Below are 20,369 nucleotides of genomic sequence, written 5' to 3'. Positions count from 1 at the left end.
TTCCGCAAAGTTACGTGCATAATACGTGCCAGTACACATTAACGATATTGTTACGTGCTTTGCTGTAGCACTGTAGTGATACATACCTGCGCAAAGCACGAAATGATGTCGTTAACATTTACAGAATAGGTGTCTTAGAATTTGAAATAAAGAATTACAAAATTAATAAAAAATGAAAATGACAATGTCATGCATTTATCTATATATACATCTCGTAATTTTCTCTATCAATAAATTGTATACTATTATAATTTATTTTATTGAAATATTCTTTTCAGGTATTTTAAAGTTTTGGTTATCTTATCTCTATCAAGTCAAAATAAAAATATAGACAAACACACTTTCTCACAGCCTCTGTAGAATTCTCTCACGATATCACAACAATACAACGATTACGTGTAGTCATCGACGCCATAGTGTTTTTCTTCCATCTAGGGCGTCTAGAATAGAGTCCCTATATACGTGACATTCACGCCATGTTGTTGCACTCCCAAAGTCTGTCCAGACTCTTATAAAGGGACTCTAATGTATACTAGATAGTAGCGACACGTGGTGGCGAAATCATAAATTAAAAAACCTGCTTCAATTTTAAGTGTGCTACCCCTACCACTAAAATTTGGCCCGAGTTGCCAGACCTGTGTATACGACCGTGGTACCGGGCCGCAGGGGGAAGTGATCCGCGCAGTTCCTTGGGCCTAACGAACCCACGGCATTAACCCGAGTTCCCGACACCGCGGACATACACACACAACTACACATACTCGCGTCAGTGCAATGTGAAAATAGACACGCCTCACGGCTTTACGACAAGTGGTTCGTCCTGGCCGTATTTGAGCTGTATAGCTCTCAGGCCATTCACAGAAGAAGAAGAAGAAGAAGAAGACCGTGGTACCGGTACCGGACGCCGGCTCAAGGCGGACTCACCTCTGCATTTTCGCACGATCAGTGCGGAAACTGTGGATAAAAGTCGGCGGAATGAACGTAAAAGAGGTCGAACCAATCACGAGCGTTCCGCCAATTCCGCATTGCGCATACGTTCCGTACCATGGGATCGCACCATAAAGGTGCATTTTCACATGCCGCTGGAACAAATAGTTGAAGCGACAGATTTGTCGCTCGTAATCTAGCAGCTACAATTTTGTAGTTTAGATCGGTTCAACCATGATGGAAGAATACCAGGTGTAACATTCCCGTGGATGCGCAGTCGTTCAAAGTAATGGCCGCTCTTGAACCAATCAGAAATTAGCCCCAAACTTGAAAAACCAATATGGCCACCGCTACAAGTTAGGTTAGTGGAACCCATGATCGCCGTTGCCGCGCGTGTATGTACCAGGTACGCTTAGAGCCTTAGTGCGCTCGTTGTCGTCGACGTCGTCGACGTTACCGAATGTGTTATCGTGGTTCACGTGGTTGTAGCTGTTAGGCCGTGATCGACGACAACAATCCGCTGTGGCAGAGAAAGTTTTATCAGAGGTAACCTCGTTTTCACGAGATTCCTATCGCAATTTCGATAAGTTTATTAAATACTCGGAACGTGAATCAACGACAAACACGTCGTGAACACGTGATCTCTCTTGTTCACATCGCGCGTGATCCTGACGTCGTTCTCTTCTCGCCTTCGTTCTTGGGTCCTTCGTGAATACATATAATCGCACGATAATCCGACCGCCACACTGTCAAACGCAAAACCGCTACTATTTAAAGCAGGAGCAAGACCAATGTGTAAGGTAAGTTGTGTGTGAATATCACTGAATTAAATGAATAAACCACAAAAATACCTATAGCTTGTAAAAATGATAAAAATTAAGCAATTGTAAATAGTGTATCAGCTTTTTATGAGTGTACTTCATATTTGTTTTCGTTTGCAGACACAATGCCTTCATGCTGCATAATAAATTGCAAAAGTCGGACATATTATGCAGAGAAGAAAGGAATAATCTTTTATAGATTCCCAAACGAAGAAAACATTCGTCAGGCATGGATAAATGCTTGTCAAAGGAGCGAAAAGAGTATAAAAATTGATTCTGGTAAGTTGATATATATATTTTTTATATAGTAAAATATAACAAAATGACCTATAGTATAATATTATAAATTATATCAGTATTAGATATTTTTTATTTTATTTGTATTATTGTAGCAAGAATATGCAGTCTTCATTTTGATGACGATTGTTTTATAACAAAATGGACAGACTCAATAAAAGCACCACCAAAACAACTGCGGCGGTTAAAAGTAGGTTCCATTCCTACAAAAATGTTAACTTTGGAAAAAACGAGAAAAAGAAAAATGTCCAACAGTGATATGGCAATCACAAGCAAGAGAATTAAAGTATTGTGAGTTTTCTTTTCTTTTTATAAATATGTATTTACAAATTTTTGTAAATATTGTAACATTGTTACTTTTCATATTTACCTTGCATACTTACCTTATCTTACATATTTACTTTTCATACTTTACCTTGCATACTTACCTTTTATACTTACTTTGCATACTTACCTTTCATATTTACCTTACCTTACATAATTACTTTTTATACTTACCTTGCATACTTACCTTTTATACTTACCTTGCATATTTACCTTTCATACTTATCTTACATACTTACCTTTTATAATTACCTTACCTTACGTACTTACTTTTCATACTTACGATATTTTATGAATTTTAGAGTAACATTCATGAAATAATCGTATGCAATATTTTTCTAGATTCGGGCTTTTGAACCTATATTTATATGATCTTTTTTCATTCTTACGATGAATAGAACGTGCTCTTAGAGTTTGACCACTTATTTCTAAAATACACCCTGTATACATGCTTATTACTGTGTGTACATAAAAAATATTTAAACTTATATTATTTATTTACAGACAAAACTTCAGAATACCAACATACTCCGATCTTCTGAAATGTAATGAAAGAAAAGAAAAAGAATCTCGTGAAACAAGTAAAAGAGAAGAAGAAGAAGAAAGAGAAGAAGAAGAAGTAGTTAGTCCAACATGTATTCCAAATGAAATAGAAGTACAAGAGACTTTTGAAAGAAATAAAACAGAAGAAAAAGGAAAAAGGGAAGAGAAAGCTTGTAAAATAAATGTGCAAGACAAAAAGAAAGGCCACAATTATGCAATAAAACGAAACATGTATGTATGCGTTTAAGTTATGCTTATTTAGTATCAATATTTGTGTACTATTGTAATGACAATATAATATACTAAATAATATACTATTTTGTTTTTTAGAAACCAAGAAGTTGGTAATGACGAAACTGTTGTCACAAATACGTTATTGGAACTTCTAATGGATTCCGAAAAAAGAAATAAGGAACTTCTTAACGAAAATAAAGAATTAACGAAAATAAATCAACAGCTAAACATACAAGTAAAAGAATTACAAACAAATACAACGCAAAATGATCCTATCATTACAAAAATGGAAAAAAATATACAAGAGAAAGTAAACATTTTTGTTTTTCTTAGTGAGGAATCAACGAGCAGTATACTGTTTTTAATATTACATAAAGAGTATACTGTTGTTAATATTACATAACGATTATTTGTTACTTCACATACATTTTTCATCTTTCTAGTGTTAAATTTAAGTACTTATGAGCCTAGTCCTCAAGAAATGAAGTTGGTCGACGATTTTGAGCGAATAATAGCTACTGATATTATTGAAAGAAATGCACTATTGTACATTGCTGGATATGTTGCACATAGATATAGAAACGACTTTAGTGAATTAGGAATCCCTACCAAAGACCTTCCGAATCCACAACCTAATGATTGGCTTTGCATGTTTTCACGAGGAAATTGCATATATCCCTCTACAAGCTTCCAAGAAGCAGCTAATATAATGGAGCACAAATTTCATAAATTTCATGGCAATTTCTTTAATAAGCAGCCAAAAATTTTTGACACATTAACAGATATCATATGTACAAAAACTAATAATAAGTTTCCCAAACAAGTTATTGCCTGTCTAGTGCGTACTAGAACATACATCAGGTTAAGAAAAGTGAATAAAGATATAACACAAAACAATTTGATGAAGAAAAGAAACAGAAAGTTATATAAATTATGTAATAAAGAAAATCAAGACATTAATAAATATTGATAATAAATAAACAGAAACCATACATGCTGTAATTTGTCTTAGTTTATACACCTTATCTATACTTACCTTTCATACTTACCTTGCATACTTATCTTACATACTTACCTTTCATACTTACTTTATCTTACGTACTTATTTTTCATACTTACCTTTCATACTTATCTTACATACCTTTCATACTTACTTTACCTTTTTTTTTTAACGTGAGGAAATCTTCTACTACTGGGATCCCAGGCTTAGAGCCCAATTTACCCAGTAGCCCCAAAGGGGAAGACCCCCTCCCGCCCTCCGGCCAGAGGAACGGGGGGGAGTGTCGGATTCCATGCATGCACATCGCCCACGATACTGCATGCATGGCCTACCGACTAAAACCTCACGGTGTCTTTCGCTGCACTGTTATGGGGGGCGCCCGGGAACAGTTATTATGCATCCGGAACATATATATACTTACCTTACCTTTCGTACTTGCTTTTTATACTTACCTTGCAATTTATTGCATACTTACCTTTCATACTTATTTTACCTTATATACTTACTTTTCATACTTACCTTTCATACTTTTTTTTCTTACATGGGGAAATCTTCCAAAGACACCCTCATCCCTTGGGCGAGGGACGAGGGTAGTGTGGGAATCATTACCATGTGCATTCCAGGTAAGGTACTGGTAGTGTATATTGGAACGCAATTTATGAAAGACATAATATAGTATTATAGTGTAATAAGATAGTGCATAAAATAGTACATAAATAATATAATATGTAATAGAATAATATTAATTAACGTAGATAATCATTTATAATTATCATTTTTTACTTATAACACAAGTTTTTATTAGTTTCCAAGTTTCTTGTATTTTACTCTTCCACATATTAATTTATTTGTATTTGTATTAACTGTATTACATATTTTCATTAATATCGTGTTTGAATTTCACGCCAATTTCGGGGCTAATTTCTTATTGGCTCTTCTTGTATTCAGCCGCCATTATGCGCAATGTTACACCTAGTATTCTTCCATCATGGGTTCAACTATAGTGTCAAACGCTGATACATTGCTGACAGTGCTGCCGTGCTGTGTTAATTATATGTACTTAAAACACATAACCTGAAAAGAAACGTAGTGAAACCTGAAAATAGGTAGTCAAAATGCAAGATTCTAATAAAGAAAATGAAAATGATGACGTAAGTATATGTACAAAAAAGTAATTTTTTATATAAAATAAATTCTATTTAATCAAAATAACAAAATTTTATATGAATTTCTTTTCTATATATACACTAATAAATTAAGGTATATATTTTGAAACGTAAAAGTATTTTAAGTATTTTAGAACAATATATAACTTGTGAGATATATATGCTATTTCTAATGTTTTGTAGGCATTTGACCTCACACCAGTACAGACATGTGGACTGTGCGAAACTATATGTGATGCAGATTACATCAACCAACATGAGTGTCTTCAAGGATATCGTAATTATTATACTGACCCAAATTCTTATTATTTTTATCCGATATGCGGTATGTAAAAGTAATATAAATAAACTTATTTATTTAAAGAAATTTAAAAGAATATTCAATATCATGTAATAATTTGTAGAAGATGGAAGTATTTTAAGAAAAAGTGCAATTGATGATCAAGAAGTAACGGTACAAGAAAGTTTAGAAAACAACAAATAAAAAAAAATATAAGGAAAAAATTAAGTATAACAGAAAAGCAGGAGTTGCTAGAATTAGAAGAACAATTAATTTTAGAAGTACAGGAACGCGAAGCATTATGGAATCCACAATTGGATTTGCCACTCCGTAGCAGAAAAGCAACGGCACAATTATGGAAAGAAATTTCTGAAGCATTAAATGGTAAGCAAATACTCATTCAATAATAAAATAATTATAGGAATAGTATGCAACTCAATAATTATTAATATAAATTTGTAACATATGATGTTGTCCAGGAAAACTGTCCGACAAAGAAGCAAAGACAAAATTTAAATCCCTGCAGGATACATACAGAAGAATTGTAAACAATTAATCATTGGCTAGTGGTTCAGAAAGACCTGCTAAAACGAGCAAATGGCAACACTACGATAATTTATCGTTTTTGCGTGACTCATGTCTACAAAAACAGTGAGTATTTTTTTATATCATTCTTTCAGAACAATACTTATAGTAGAATGTTAACATAAAATATAAAATAAGACAATAATATAAAACAATAATAGAAATAATATAAAACAATATAAATAAAACAATGTGAAAAAATATATATACATATACATAATAGATTTGTGGAAATTTACATTTTAACATGTTATAATAGAACAAAATCAAATGTATCATGCGGCGTAGATAGTACTGATGAAGACTCAATTCTCAGTTCTACAGATGTGGAACAAAATAGACAATAAAGTATGTTTAATCTAATTCATTATAAATAAATATAATATTACATATATTATTACATATATATATATTATATGTAAACATTTTTTGTAGAAACGAGAAAACAAAGCAATAATAAAAAAGATAATTCAGCTTTGGAGAGAATTGCTGATGCTTTCTGTAAAAGAAATACGGAGGCACCCATTGTTTTACCTAATCCTCCAGAAAACGATGAAGTGGACGCAATTGTAGCTGTAGTGGAAACAAGACTGAGAAAACTTCCAAGAAACATATTGGATGATACAGCGCAGAAACTTTTTCAACTAACGTACAAACTCATAAAAAATATTTCTTGAAAAAGTTTTTGCGATGCATTATCAAACATGTTAAGCGTTTGTTACTTAATTAAGCACTTGTTAAGCTTAAGTTTTTTATATTTTTATGTATGATAAAGGCCCGTTTCTACTATTCGCGATTAACTTTAACCTCAAGTTAAACTATCTTAACATCTTTGTTTTTTTCAGATACATTCTTTAAAAAACACAAAGATAGTTTAACCCAAGATTAAAGATTAATCGTGGATGATAGAAACGGGCCATAAAACGTTTTCTGTGTTATAGTTTATATTATTAATTATAAACATGTACATGCAATATAGTCTTTTACTTTTAATTTTTTTATTTGTACTTGTCATATGTGATATAAAACTTTTCCTATGTTATAGAGTTAATATTACTAAACAATATTATTATAAACATGTACAATGCAATATAGTCTTTTATTTTTAAGTTTTTTATTTGTACTTGTGATGCGTGATATAAAACATTTCCTATGTTATAGAGTTAATATTACTAAGCAATACTATCATAAACATGTACATGCAATATAGTCTTTTATTTTTAAGTTTTTTATTTGTACTTATGATACGTGATATAAAGCATTTGCTATGTTATAGAGTTAATATTACTAAGCAATACTATTATAAACATATTCATGCAACATAGTCTATACTTTTATTTTTATATGAAATAATAATAAATAATATAAATAATAAGTAAACGTCTTTTTCAATTATTTTGCAATTTCTTTATTGTTAATGCTTATAAACAATAGTGAATATATCTAGATATATAAAGAATATACGCGAGGTTACATATTTTTGTATATTATGAAAAACATATTTAGATATAATCATTTTGCCAAGGTACAGATCCTTCATTATTAAAGTATGTACAAAACTTTTCCCTTATTTCTATACTTGATTTAGTACTCATATATGATCCTGTACGACGAATTTCACGATAGGCGGTACAAAAATCATTATGATCTGCATGATCAATTATACTTGCAGATATATATTCATTAGTGTTTATGTCTTGCTTTCTTAACCAATTATGCAAGCACACAATGGCTTGCACAATTTTTTCTGCAGTTTCTACTTTACTGATTATTGGTTTTCTTAATATTCGCCATTGAGAGGCAAGAATACCAAATGTATTTTCAATAGTGCGCCTGGCTCAATCGATAGTTAAATATATTTTTTTCTTTATTTAATCCGCCCCTTTCTGGATATGGTCGCAATAAATATTCCTTCAAAGGGAATGCTTCATCTCCAACGAGGCAATATGGTAGTATGGGACCATTTTCAAAAATAGTCTCTGCATTTGGTACATTTAGCTTTTTTTGTTCAAATTTTTTGCCAAATTGACATTCTCTAAAAATACCACCATCGCTGCGTCTTCCATAGGCTCCAATATCAACAAATGTAAATAAGTAATTGGCATCACATATTGCCATTAAAACAACACTATGGCTGTGTTTATAGTTATAGTATGTAGAGCCAGCATTAGCAGGACACTGAAAAAGTACATTATTATAAGTATACATTATTATAATAGTTGCGTTCAATTTGTAAATCAGAGGTGTAAAACTGAATGCAAATATTGTCAAATTGAATGAATTTATAATAGTATAAAAATACATACTTGAATAACAATGTGTTTTCCATCGATGGCACCAATGCAATGAGGAAAATTGCATTGATTTTCAAAATCTGCCGCAGCCAATCTTCCTTTGTTAAAGATGATGGAAGGACAACTGGACACAACATGTTCCAAATTGCTTCACATGTTTCGGATATAATATTACTTATTGTTGTACATCCTAATAAGTACTGGTATGATATTAATACCATTGAGTCGCCAGAAGCCAAATATCTATAATATGTGAAAGATAACTATATAAGTCAAATCATTTATAGTTTGTATTGTCTAATGCATTGCTTTTATATTTTTATGCAATTATTTTAAAAAATGTAATAAAACAAACCTTAGAGTCAAACACAAACGTTCTTCAGCACTGATAGGTTCTCTAATATGTGTCTGCTTTTGAAGTTTCGGTCCAACAATTTGTAATAAATTTTCCAGTTGCGTTGATGACATACGAAAATAATTCAGAAATCTTGCACTTTCTAATCTCACATTCGGTAAAATAGCTTTGTAAAATCCATATTTATTATGATTTTGAAAAAGTGGTGCGACCCAAAATTTTTTTTTCGAATAATGTCTTTTTTGTTTCTGATATGTCGATAGCAATATGACAAAAACGATATCATTTTCAAATTGTATTTGACGTTTTTTCGTCGAATTATTTGATTACAATTAGAAATCCAATTGTAATATTTTTTTTTTTTTTTTGAAGCTGTCATTATTGCTTTCTACAACACCACTTTGTCGCTGCAATCTTTTTTCATGTGCACAAGCTGCCACTGAGTTTAGCGACAAAAGTCGTCACGTGATCATTTTTGTCGCTCAAACGATCAGTTTCAGCGGCGCGTGAAAATGCACCTTAAAAGGATGCAAACCCATGCAGCGAAACGCTTGTGATTGGTCGAAGCTTTCGTTCGGCGATTTTCTGCGTTCCGCTGCATGAGTTTGCACCCTGAGTTCTAACTTCGTGTTTGGCATATGGCAATTTTTCGATTACTGTTTATCAGGATAGATATAAAACAAGTAGATTGCATGATTTTGTGACGATAGCAACATTTGGACGTTCGTCTGTTAATTTTTCTGGCCAGTTGGGAAGCAACGGAATAATGGTACATCCGTCATTTATAACCTCTTATTCTCATGTTTGCTTTATTCGTTGTTATATTGCATTCAATAGTCTCACATATTTGTATTATACATATTTTTAATTAATTAATTTCTATCTTAATTAATTAATTTCTAAAATCGGAGGTGAGGGGTGTAAACTGAATAATTACCTTTTTTATTGAAACTGCATTGTCTTTTTTTTTTCAAGTTTGTAATAAGACTAAAATGTTATTTTACATTTAAGGAGGAGAAAAGAGAAATACCATCAATGCTAAGGAAGTTTTTAGCCGTTGACGCTTATTTAACTAATGCATTTGTTAAGTGGGCAGAGCAAGTTTTACTTTTGAGACGACTTAAAGCACATAACAAAACCTTAGACGTGAGATTATTAATTTTGTTCATTAAATAAAAAATAATATATGTATATAGTGTATATATATATATATATATATATATATATATATATATATTGTGTATATATTGTGCATATATTGTGTGTGTGTGTGTGTGTGTGTGTATATATATATATATATATATATATATATATATATATATATATATATATATATATAATATATACGTATTTTTTTTTTACTTACTATTATTTTTTTATACTTATTATATGGGCACTACTTTTAATTGAAGTTTAGCTCCAATGGCCTTGACTTTAACACATGTTGTTGAGATTGAGGTCATGGTTCTAGTTTCATTTCGTACACAATTCATTATATTAAAATGGTTCTATATAGGTTTCCAACTTGCACTTGAAGCGAAGTCCAACACGCCTGGTGCTTGCAATGCAAGATAGTCTATCATTGTACGGGTTGCATGAAAAGTTAAGAACCCATGTGAAACCATTTTATATTAAGAATAATCGCTGTACTTTTAAGTAGAAGAAAATTAGAAGTGGCGCCCATATAATGAGTATGTATCTTTCTTTTAGATATCGTGTCATAGCATAGCGTGGCTGGTAACTAATCTCATGTTAATCTGGGTTTTTAACAACTCAAATTTATATCAGATGCAAGTTAATCTTTTAATAGGTATATCCAAACTAAAGCTAATGACACGTTGTCGTTCTTAAAAATTATGTTAAAGGACGAAAATTATTTCAGGTCTGACGCTCGATATTATTCTAGTTGTTACATTAAAAGCAATAACGAGAAGGAGACGACCTACCATCAATGGCAGTTTGGCTCCCGAAAAAGACTCATTTCCATCCGGCCATTCGACTCGCGCAGCATTTATCACATATTTTTTCCTTAATTTATGGCCTATACCCTTAATATGTGTACCATTCTTGTTAGCATGGTCCTTTTCAGTATGCATGTCCAAACTACTAGTGAGAAAACATCATATAATTGACATTTTGGCAGGAATAATTCTTGGTATATTCCAAGGTTTGCTAATAGGATATATATATCTGAAACAAGAGACTTGCGCGAGTTTAGTTTGGTGGATTACGGACGAAAAAATATCCGGAGCCGAGTATGATGTTTGAATATATCGTTATTTCCTATGCAAGAAAATATTCCACTTTGTTTCTCTTTTTTATCGAGACTATCTCGATTGTTGAGTTTTTATGGTTATATGCGTGCGCAACTAATTAATTAGTATTTTACCAAAATATTTTTACATGATATACAAGTATGTGTGTATGTACGTATACTCCGACATATATAGTATGGACTGCGCTCAGATATAGAAAAATATGACCGGTGACTCACACCAGTGGAAGAAAAGAGATAGCGACTGGTAGAGGCCAAGCTGCCTCTTTCTATCCAGTAACATATAGACAAAGAGGGAACGAGGTAAAGATCAACTTACCGGATACTTTCCCTAAGAGCAAAAAGTCGACTTGAAGTCGACTTCTACCGAAACTGACTTGGCAGAGAAGTCGACTTTTTTGAAGGAGTCTAATATGTACGCGAGTCATTGGGACTTGGGCGAGATACCTAAAGGCGTAATGAAAGTGAAGGTCGGCCCTGGTTGTCGACCGAGGGAGGATGGGCCGCGTCGCGATGTTTTCTTTCTTCAAATATACCCTACAATCCTAACACCACACTTCCAAAAAATCCTGTTTTACCATACTAAGTGTACGCTACCCAGTGTACTAAGAGAGAAAGGGACAGGGATGGAGAAAGGGAGAGAGAGAGAGAGAGAGAGAGAGAGAGAGAGAGAGAGAGAGAGAGAGAGAGAGAGAGAGAGAGAGAGAGAGAGAGCGAGAGAGAGCGAGAGAGAGAGAAGAATAAATAGGTGCATGCAAATTACATAGGAGAGAAAAGAATAATACGAGAGATATCTCCTTGTCTAACGAGGCATCTGTACGATATATATTTGTCAAAGTTCGTTCTTTGAAACGGCTTTATAGATCGCAAAATCCTTTTACAGGAGTAAAGTATAGGTACTAATGAAGAGTTGTTCTTTCCATGTGCTCCCTAAGTTACATAACAGTTACAAACTGGTTTACTGGGATTATGTTATAAATAATTAAGATTTTTATTCAGTTTGTTATCTATACTGTTCATCAGCTGCCGTTACCCTCTACTCCTGATGCTAAGACTGAGGTATATTTTTCTATATAAAGACAGAACCCAGGTAGCACCTATGAGTTTCAAAAACGTTTTACAAATGTTTCTTTAAAACGTTTCATAACGGTTAAAATGTCCACTCGAAAAACGTTAAAGTATACGTTTATTTTCAGGTTCGGAGAATCTATAATAGATTCTCAAATGTGAAATTTGACCAGAGACAGTACATAAAGTCTTACGGCAAAAATTTGTCACTCGCTGTTCTATACATCATTGCAAGCCACATAAAAAATAAATGAATAATAAATATTGAAGTGAAATGAACTTTTAGTGAAGTAAACTAATTATTGCTAATTATTTAGTCGAAGAGTTGACGACACTTTTGGCCAAGTGATTTTGTAAAATATCCTGAGTGACCAATTAATTATTATCAATATCTGATAAAAATTGAGACTTATACTATGACTTGAAAATCTGTCTTTTTCTCACCTGCGTACTTTTAAACCCCCCAGGTACGGCCAGCCAGGTGTTTGGATTATCGAAAGAGAGTCGTCCACGCAGGTTAAAACGGAAAATCGTATTTTACAAAATCACTTGGCCAAAAGTGTTGTCAGCTCTTCGACTAAATAATTAGCAATAATTAGTTTACTTCTCTAAAAGTTCATTTTACTTCAATATTTATTATTCATTTATTTATTTATTTTTTATGTGGCTTAATTGCAATGATGTATAGAACAGCGAGTGACAAATTTTTGCCGTAAGACTTTATGTACTGTCTCTGGTCAAATTTCACATTTGAGAATCTATTATAGATTCTCCGAACCTGAAAATAAATGTATACTTTAACGTTTTTTAAGTGGACATTTTAACCGTTATGAGACGTTTCGAAGAAACATTTGTAAAATATTTTTGAAACCCATAGGTGCTACCTGGGAATAAAATTAGTTATATAAATCAATACTTTAATTAATATTTATTGCATTTGTTATAGAAGTTATTATTTTACCCCATCAAGAATGAATATCCTTTGAAAGAGTTTTACATCATTCATTTACATTACAAGAAAAAAATTATTAGAGGTGCAAGAGATGCAGTAAATTGCCAAGTCTAATATTAAGTACCCGCGTCAATACATACTATGTATACTAATTCACATTCTCAATTATGCTACTGTTATTATTTATCATCAGAAAATTATAAACATACACATAATAATTAGATACATATTATATATATATTATATATAACGTTATATATAATATAATATATATATTATATATATTATATTATATATAACGCACATGTGTGCATAAGAAATATATGTAATTTATAAAAAGCGGATGCTTATTAGCCTTGATACGTTACTGTCTTCTGCTACGGACGGCCAGAAAGGCTGATGGCAGAGAACGAGACGTAAGTGTCGTAGTCGTGGACGTAGGGTAAGGCAGAGAAAAACGTAGTCGTAACTGTCGTAAGGCCTATTGCCTACAATAACCTTACAACTACGTTTTTCTCTGTCATATATGTCCACGACTACGACATTTACGTCTCGTTCTCTGCCATCAGCCAAAGCATTTTCAGGTTCAGGCCGTATTGCTAGACGCGGCAACGCCGCGTCGAGGAAGTTCGGCCTTAGCTTTAGCAGAGATAAACCTGAGAGCGGCCATCCGGCTTCGGGGGACGTTTGTTCTAATCTGCCCTCTGAAAGTGAGAGAAAGTGGACGTCAACTACGGCGTTACGCTCGGTAACGATCAGAGAGGACTCGGGTAACGATACATGGGTTCGTATCCATACTATGGTTCGTGTCCGAACTACTCAGATGGAGGTGATATGCTGGTCGCGCAAGCCCCTCCTCTGTCCGTGTACGCTAGGCACTCGGCAAGCTTCGAGCGGGGAGAGAAGGGCAGACATCATGAAGTAGTATAAGGAGACATAACTCCGTAGTCACGAAGTGGTCACAAAAAATGTTCCGTATGGAGGAATGTTCGCTAAATGGAATAGCTTGCAACATTTCGTCGCCATCTTGAAATTGTGACAGCTGTTGAGACACGAAAAGGTTAGAAACACATGATCACACGTGTATACGGTAATAAATGTAAAATATATCAGAAATGTGTTTCATAAGTAAATATAATATTTTATAAACGTATAAAAACATTTTTCATTGGGCCTATACTAAAATAAATAATAATACGCGTAAATATATATTATATAATTATAAATAAGCAAAAATAAATGTTAAAATTAAAATGAAATATATAATTTAAATACGTTTACCTTAATTAAAATTAATATAATTAAATATATTTCAGAAAGACGAATCCCGGATACAAGTAGAGAAACATAAGGAACTTAAGAATAAAACACAATGGAACATAAGAATAGACATATATATTTTAAATATTTGCAAGATAATTTGGAGTTGATAACTCTTCCGTCTACAGAGTGGAGTTATTCAAGAGGAAATGAAAAGTTTTTTGGTTTCCAAAAAGTAGAAAGTGATTATAGTGTAAAAAAAAGAATTGCTTTTTTTATCAAATAGACAGGTTAATATTTATATAAATAATGAAATTCATTCTCTTTCAAAATTTATTGTAATTGTAAATATTGAAGAATTAAATGAATTGTTACAAGTTGTTGATAAATTATAAGAAAAAAGTAACAATCGTGAAATTAAGATAGCTTAAATGTAAATTTAATTGTAATATGTAATATTTATTTCGATAGTTTAATTCATATTAGATACTGAAATTGTTATATTTGTACGATCATGAAAGATCAAAGAGTATCATATCAGGTATTATGTTGTTTTAATGTAAATTATGTATACATATTTACACGTGTATGTATATAATTATGTATATATATATATATATATATATATATATATAATATTAACAAATTTTTAATTTACCTCACTAATAATAGAATAAACAAGTTCTTTTCCTGTTTTATAACGTACCCAATATGTATAATGCCATTTGGACTATTAGCAACATAAGCAGTTTCGTCAATGTTAGTTACAGCAGATACAATGTTCTTTAAATTGTATCTGCTGTAACTAATTAATAATGTCCACGTCACTTTGCAACGGTATGACGCAGATAAAAACAGGTGACGAAGAAAAACCACCAAGATTTGTCTTCTGCGCAAATACTTGCTCGCGCTTCTTTCTTCTTAATTGCAACAATTGGTTTCTACGTTCATCTTTCCGAAGATTCTTCTAAAAATGCTTAGATGACTTTCCGATAACATTCTGTTTTTCTATGCAAGAAAAAATAAAATATAAATCCTCTTATAGCGTTTTTCACTGGCAGAGCTGGTACGCACTCAGTGCACATTAAAGCTGTTGTACACTGATTTAATCTCTAATATTCAAAGTAAAATGCAAATATTTCGACTGATAAAATACGCAGTACATTTTTTATCAAATAATGCAATCATGATTTAACCTGTTTATACTAAGCATACACATTACGTTGATTTGTGTACGACGGCTTGCACTAAATGCGCACCAGCTCTGCCAGTGAAAAACGCTATTAAAAATCAAAGAACGTTCTGCTCAAAACATTAGCATATAGAATTCTACATTAATTACCTTAATCTAATCTCACTCGGTCTCTCGTTGAAATGATGACGGCGCAAAAAGACAGGAATCACGAACCACCATGAAAAGCGCGACGAATAGCAGAAGACATGGAGGAAGATGTAAGAAGAAAAAGAGAAAAGAAAGAAAGAGAGAAGGAGCTAAAAACAGAGAAAGAAAATAGAAAGAAAGAGCAAAGGAAGAAAAGAAGAATAATATGGAAGAAAGTAAGAGGGGAAGATCCGAGGGAGAGAAGAGAGCTAGTGGAGATAATAATGGAAAGAGTGACAGGAAGAATAATCCCGGTAAGAGGAGTAGTAGAGGCAATTGGAGCAGACAAAAACAAACTGATGTTTATGGAGCTGGAGGAAGAAGAGGACAAGGAAGAGATAATCGAAAAAAGCGGGGAAATATGGAGGAAATGGGAAGTGGGGGTAGATGAGGAACTTTCAATGGAAGAGAGGGCCTATAGACACAAGCTGGTAAACAAAGCAAGAGAGGAAAGATCAAAAGGAAGATCGGCAGTATTAACAAATAGAAGGCTGTGGATCGACGGGAAGGAGGTGAAATGGGACGAAGAGGGAGGGAGATGGAGGAGGATGTAAACCGACAAGGAAGAAACCAAGGAAGCAGTAAATGGAATTAGAGGGAACGAGAGGAGGGAAGTCGGGAGGGAAAACGCGGGACGAGATCCGGGATGGAAAAGGAGGAAGGAATTGAAGAGAAAAGTCAAAAGAACTGGTAGGACCGGAAGAAAAAGGGGGAGGAACGGGCCAAGGGGGGCATCTTGGAGGGTATAGAGTCAGTATCTAACAGTCGAGAGAGCAGAGATTAATAGACGATATTGTAAAATTTTACCAAAACAGATAGTAGGTTATGTAAAAGTGGACCCCTTTGGATTGTATAGAGTCAAAAAGAGGACAGGACAGGAGAGCAGAAAGTATGTAACGGTTTGGGTACGTTCCGTAAAAACGCCTTGTAAAGCCGAGAGGCAAATACAATAAAGCATATCTATCTATTTATATCTAATATGAAAAGAAAACTAACTTCCCGAAGGCTTCAAGATAATAGAGCCGGCAACATCGGCAAAATATAATCGGAGTAACGTGAAATAATAAGGCGTGAATTGGCACGACATAATTGCGCGTCACGCTCGGAGCGCTTGAACGCTAAGGCCCAAGGCCGTGTAGAAATTTTGTCGCTAGTAAGCTTAATCTAACGCAAGGGATAATCTTAATCTACCGCGAATAATAAATAGTCTTAATCTAGTGGGAATAATATTCTTAATCTAAGGCGAATAATCTTCTTAATATAACGCGAATACTATCTGAACGTAACTAATCAGTCGGGACGAACAGTATTTTACCGTCAGTAATAACGCGAATAACATCCCAACGCCAGGGGTCGACCGTCGCGAACAATATTCTCACGCAAATAATATGTCGACGCGGACGATATTCTCACACAAGTAATATGTCAACGCGGACAATATTCTTACGCATTTATTATCCTACGCACGTGCTCGAAAGCGAGACCCAGGCGCGAACGAAACCGCAAGACGGTAAATCTCGGGACGCAATCACGGAAATAATGTATCGGCACAACCGATGCCGCGTTGATAATCTAAGTGTCCGGACGCGAATCGCGAATAACGTAAGTAAACCAGCGCGAACCTCCGTCTGACGCAATGAATGCTATCACGCAATTAATGCTCGGCCGGGTGAATTACTACGCACAACGAGATACGCGGGCGTGAACGCGAAGGGGGCGAGCAACGGCGCACTCGCGATATTAAACGTCGTCATCGACGTGCTTACCGCGATCTCCAGTTCTTATTTTTCGGTCGCGATCCCACGGTCACGAGACCATTCCGGGGCCCCTCGCTTTCGTATCGATCGCTAAGTACGCCTTGTCGGCGAAAACGTTAATTATCGCGAATCATTCCAAGCGAGAGCGCGACCCGGGGAGCGGTGTCATGGCTTTACATGTTAATTGTTATGCGAGGCAACCTCACCGTAGATCGTTTCTCTCCCGAGGATCCTCGCCGTCGTCCCAAGGGTCGAAAGGTGGTGGCTCGGAGTCGACAAGCTCCTCGTACAAAAGCGAAAGTGCGCAACACAAAATACTCGCGACTTAGTGGAACGTGTTTCGGCTATCGAGGACAATCCAGGAATGCTCCCGAAATTTTCGCTCGATGGCGGAATCGATAGCGTACCCCACCCCGGGCGTACGCGGCCCCGCGAAGCTATCGCGCGGATCAATAAGGGATGAGCTGGCAGGCTCGCGGTGTTTCATCGCACAGGGCCGTTAATCACGGCTTTTCGCAGGGCGCTCAACGGCCCTTCGCTCGCGCGGCAATTTTTCCGGGTTTCTTCCCGGCAGCGGACGGGACGTGATTGCCTCCGTATTCCTCCTTTTCGGTCCGGGAATGGTGGCCATCCATCCCGGGATCCGGTTAGTATGGCAAGAAGGGCAGGCGAGTTGATTTTGCCCCGGCGTCTCCCGGGGCTCTGCCCGTACGGATCCGCCCGCCGCTGCGTCACGCGCCACGCGCGTATCCTCTCGCTCTCCCCTGTGCTCGGCGGCTCGCAAGCATCACGAAATCCGCTTGCCGTCGTCCAATTATCGCTTCCGTCCTTGTCGTCTACTCCGCTTTTCCTTGGTCCGATCTCAGGAACTCCTGTTTTCGGCTCGGTGAGGCGCCGCGTAAATAATACAAAATAAAATAGGATTAATAATAACGCAACGCGATTAGGATAGGCCCCCTGGAGATCTCGCATCGATTCGTTGAACCGTCCTCGGGGATTAAAAGGTCGCGAAACCCGCGCCTTGTGACGGCGGCGGGGCGCTGCAACGGTGCAGCGAAACTGCCACGTCACAATATATATATGTATATATATTTGAAATTTATAAATATATAAAGATTGCAAAAATCTAATTAATTAAATAAATATTTATAAACATAAAAACTAAAATTCGTAAATGTAATGTATAGAAATCACAGTTCTATCCTTTTCTATCTAAAAAAGTCTTACATTAAAAACCTTTACTTTAGCATAATAAATTTTAAATTTAATATTTAAATGCATACCAATAATTATATTATTAACTATATTGAAAAAAAATGGTAGTTTTTTATAATGTTTCTTGCACTCTTATTAAATTTATTTTACCTAATGCATGTTCAAGCGGCCAAATTACGAGCAACAACAGAAGGATAATTGGATAAAAATAAAAACATTTCCTTAAATAAACAATACACATGGGTAACAGTGAGTTCTATTATAATTCTCGTATAGTTCTGAACGTCTTCTAACGTTTTCTAAAGAGTTCTGACGCTAAGCATTATTTATTCATATTTTAAATAATTTTTACCGCCCAAGAAAGACGCATTTACGGGTATATGGGTGAGACGCTGTAGAAAATCTCGGAGTTCTGGCTTATATAAAATATTTTTCGTACAATTCTAAGCATACTATAACAATTTCTAAAGAGTTCCGGGCATTGGCAATGTTGTATAATTTTTAAATAAATTAATAACGCACAAAAGTCAGGAATTTATCGAGAATAGGGTCTTCCTCGAGCGATAAGAATTATTTAAAAAATGAATAAATAATGCTTATTACCAAAATAAAATGGGACAACGTTAGAACACGTTCAGAACTACACGAGAATTATAACAGAACTCACAGAACTGTCGAAATACGGCCAGCGTCTCACCTTATTTTCGATAAATTCCTGATTTTCGAGCGGTATTAACCCTCAGTTACCTTACGTTTTTACACCCCGATATTACCTCACCAATAAGGTCTGAGAAACCCCTGCCATTTTCTCCAGCTTGTATCTTCAAGACAATTGCATCAATTTGAAGTGTCTTTTTTTTAATCGATGCGTTTTTTAAAGATCTACAAGACTGTGCAAGTTAGATTATTCCAAGTTAAAAAATGTAAATGTTATTTAAAAAAAAAAGGAAGACGTGTTTTTCTAAAAAAAACAAAAAATTTTGCTTTTTTTCAAATTGATGTAGTACTGACTAAAAAAGATACAAGGGTTTTATGAATGTCTTAAAAACCCTGCACGCGTTTTAACAATGTGCAAATCTCAGACCCAGGTGAGGTAACTGAGAGTTAATTTATTTAAAAATTATACAACGTAGCTAGTGTTTGCTAAAGTTAATAAACATATATATACAACGTAGCTAGTGGCGGAAACTCTTTAGAAAATGCTTTAGTATGCTCAGAACTATTATACGAAAAATATTTTATATAAGCCAAAACTCCAAGATTTCGCACAGCGTCTCATCTTCTTCTGTCATGATTACTTTTCGATTAATATTAATTTTTTTTAAATATAACACAAAGATTCTAACGCTCGGAACTATTTAGAAAATGTTTCAACATGCTCAAAACTACTTGAAAAATATTTTACATAAACCGGAACTCCGAGATTTCAACTGGCGTCTCAACTCGGTATACTCGTTGCATTGTAATTTTTTTTTAGTACCTTATAATTAATTTTTTTGCTTTTATATGGCAGAACTCTTTATAGAACTGTTATACAACTATAGATCTTGCAAAATCTGATGAGATACAGTGATGGAACTTGTGTAGGACAAAGTGAGACGCTGCGTGAACCTAGCGTCTCAGTTTGTACTGACG

The 20,369-nt window shown here is 34.5% G+C and overlaps 4 protein-coding genes and 1 long non-coding RNA gene across 7 annotated transcripts; 4 read left to right on the top strand and 1 right to left on the bottom strand.

Annotated features, from left to right (window-relative positions):
- The first annotated feature begins 1,157 nt into the window (after window positions 1–1,157).
- LOC143907659 (uncharacterized) lies at window positions 1,158–4,138 on the top strand. 3 transcript variants are annotated; one of them, XM_077424546.1, is made up of 6 exons: window positions 1,158–1,333; window positions 1,417–1,727; window positions 1,869–2,027; window positions 2,141–2,336; window positions 2,874–3,143; window positions 3,243–4,138. In XM_077424546.1, the coding sequence occupies exons 3-6, from the start codon at window positions 1,874–1,876 to the stop codon at window positions 3,547–3,549; spliced, it is 927 nt and encodes a 308-aa protein (XP_077280672.1). In that variant the 5' UTR covers window positions 1,158–1,333; window positions 1,417–1,727; window positions 1,869–1,873; the 3' UTR covers window positions 3,550–4,138. The 3 variants fall into 3 exon arrangements, with proteins under 3 accessions (XP_077280672.1, XP_077280671.1, XP_077280673.1); XM_077424547.1 differs by having other exon boundaries at window positions 1,159–1,727; window positions 3,243–3,456; window positions 3,590–4,138; XM_077424545.1 differs by having other exon boundaries at window positions 1,158–1,727.
- Window positions 4,139–5,140: 1,002 nt separating this feature from the next.
- On the top strand, window positions 5,141–5,941 carry LOC143907669 (uncharacterized). Its single transcript, XM_077424558.1, has 3 exons — window positions 5,141–5,297; window positions 5,496–5,637; window positions 5,717–5,941. Exons 1-3 carry the CDS (start codon window positions 5,262–5,264, stop codon window positions 5,794–5,796), a joined length of 258 nt encoding a protein of 85 aa, XP_077280684.1. The 5' UTR covers window positions 5,141–5,261; the 3' UTR covers window positions 5,797–5,941.
- Window positions 5,942–6,169: 228 nt separating this feature from the next.
- Window positions 6,170–6,847, top strand: LOC143907672 (uncharacterized). Its single transcript, XR_013259943.1, has 3 exons — window positions 6,170–6,243; window positions 6,437–6,525; window positions 6,613–6,847. It is a non-coding gene; the product is annotated as an uncharacterized LOC143907672 (long non-coding RNA).
- A 1,367-nt stretch (window positions 6,848–8,214) lies between these two features.
- Window positions 8,215–9,236, bottom strand: LOC143907665 (uncharacterized). The gene is made up of 3 exons (XM_077424553.1): window positions 8,827–9,236; window positions 8,484–8,714; window positions 8,215–8,355 (listed from the first exon to the last, which is right to left on the bottom strand). The coding sequence occupies exons 1-3, from the start codon at window positions 8,937–8,939 to the stop codon at window positions 8,295–8,297; spliced, it is 405 nt and encodes a 134-aa protein (XP_077280679.1). The 5' UTR covers window positions 8,940–9,236; the 3' UTR covers window positions 8,215–8,294.
- A 197-nt stretch (window positions 9,237–9,433) lies between these two features.
- LOC143907663 (polyisoprenoid diphosphate/phosphate phosphohydrolase PLPP6-like) lies at window positions 9,434–11,828 on the top strand. Its single transcript, XM_077424550.1, has 4 exons — window positions 9,434–9,595; window positions 9,838–9,972; window positions 10,537–10,636; window positions 10,709–11,828. Exons 1-4 carry the CDS (start codon window positions 9,593–9,595, stop codon window positions 11,092–11,094), a joined length of 624 nt encoding a protein of 207 aa, XP_077280676.1. The 5' UTR covers window positions 9,434–9,592; the 3' UTR covers window positions 11,095–11,828.
- The last annotated feature ends 8,541 nt before the right edge of the window (window positions 11,829–20,369 follow it).

This window comes from Temnothorax americanus, unplaced genomic scaffold, assembly GCF_048541705.1.
Source record: "Temnothorax americanus isolate GAGA-0224 unplaced genomic scaffold, ASM4854170v1 Scaffold86, whole genome shotgun sequence".
Classification (NCBI taxonomy): domain Eukaryota; kingdom Metazoa; phylum Arthropoda; class Insecta; order Hymenoptera; family Formicidae; genus Temnothorax; species Temnothorax americanus.
This window is presented reverse-complemented; position numbering and strand designations above follow the sequence as displayed.

Bases quoted from the DNA above. Each gene is read 5' to 3' on its own strand.
- LOC143907659 (XM_077424546.1), top strand. From the start codon at position 1,874: ATGCCTTCATGCTGCATAATAAATTGCAAAAGTCGGACATATTATGCA. The intron at 2,028-2,140 runs GTAAGTTGATAT...GTATTATTGTAG, and splicing joins GAGTATAAAAATTGATTCTG to CAAGAATATGCAGTCTTCAT. The intron at 3,144-3,242 runs GTATGTATGCGT...TTTGTTTTTTAG, and splicing joins TATGCAATAAAACGAAACAT to AAACCAAGAAGTTGGTAATG.
- LOC143907669 (XM_077424558.1), top strand. From the start codon at position 5,262: ATGCAAGATTCTAATAAAGAAAATGAAAATGATGAC. The intron at 5,298-5,495 runs GTAAGTATATGT...AATGTTTTGTAG, and splicing joins AAGAAAATGAAAATGATGAC to GCATTTGACCTCACACCAGT. The intron at 5,638-5,716 runs GTATGTAAAAGT...AATAATTTGTAG, and splicing joins TTATTTTTATCCGATATGCG to AAGATGGAAGTATTTTAAGA.
- LOC143907665 (XM_077424553.1), bottom strand. From the start codon at position 8,939: ATGTCATCAACGCAACTGGAAAATTTATTACAAATTGTTGGACCGAAA. The intron at 8,715-8,826 runs GTTTGTTTTATT...CACATATTATAG, and splicing joins CGTTTGTGTTTGACTCTAAG to ATATTTGGCTTCTGGCGACT. The intron at 8,356-8,483 runs GTATGTATTTTT...GTACTTTTTCAG, and splicing joins GAAAACACATTGTTATTCAA to TGTCCTGCTAATGCTGGCTC.
- LOC143907663 (XM_077424550.1), top strand. The intron at 9,973-10,536 runs GTGAGATTATTA...TCTTTCTTTTAG, and splicing joins CACATAACAAAACCTTAGAC to ATATCGTGTCATAGCATAGC. The intron at 10,637-10,708 runs GTATATCCAAAC...AAATTATTTCAG, and splicing joins GCAAGTTAATCTTTTAATAG to GTCTGACGCTCGATATTATT.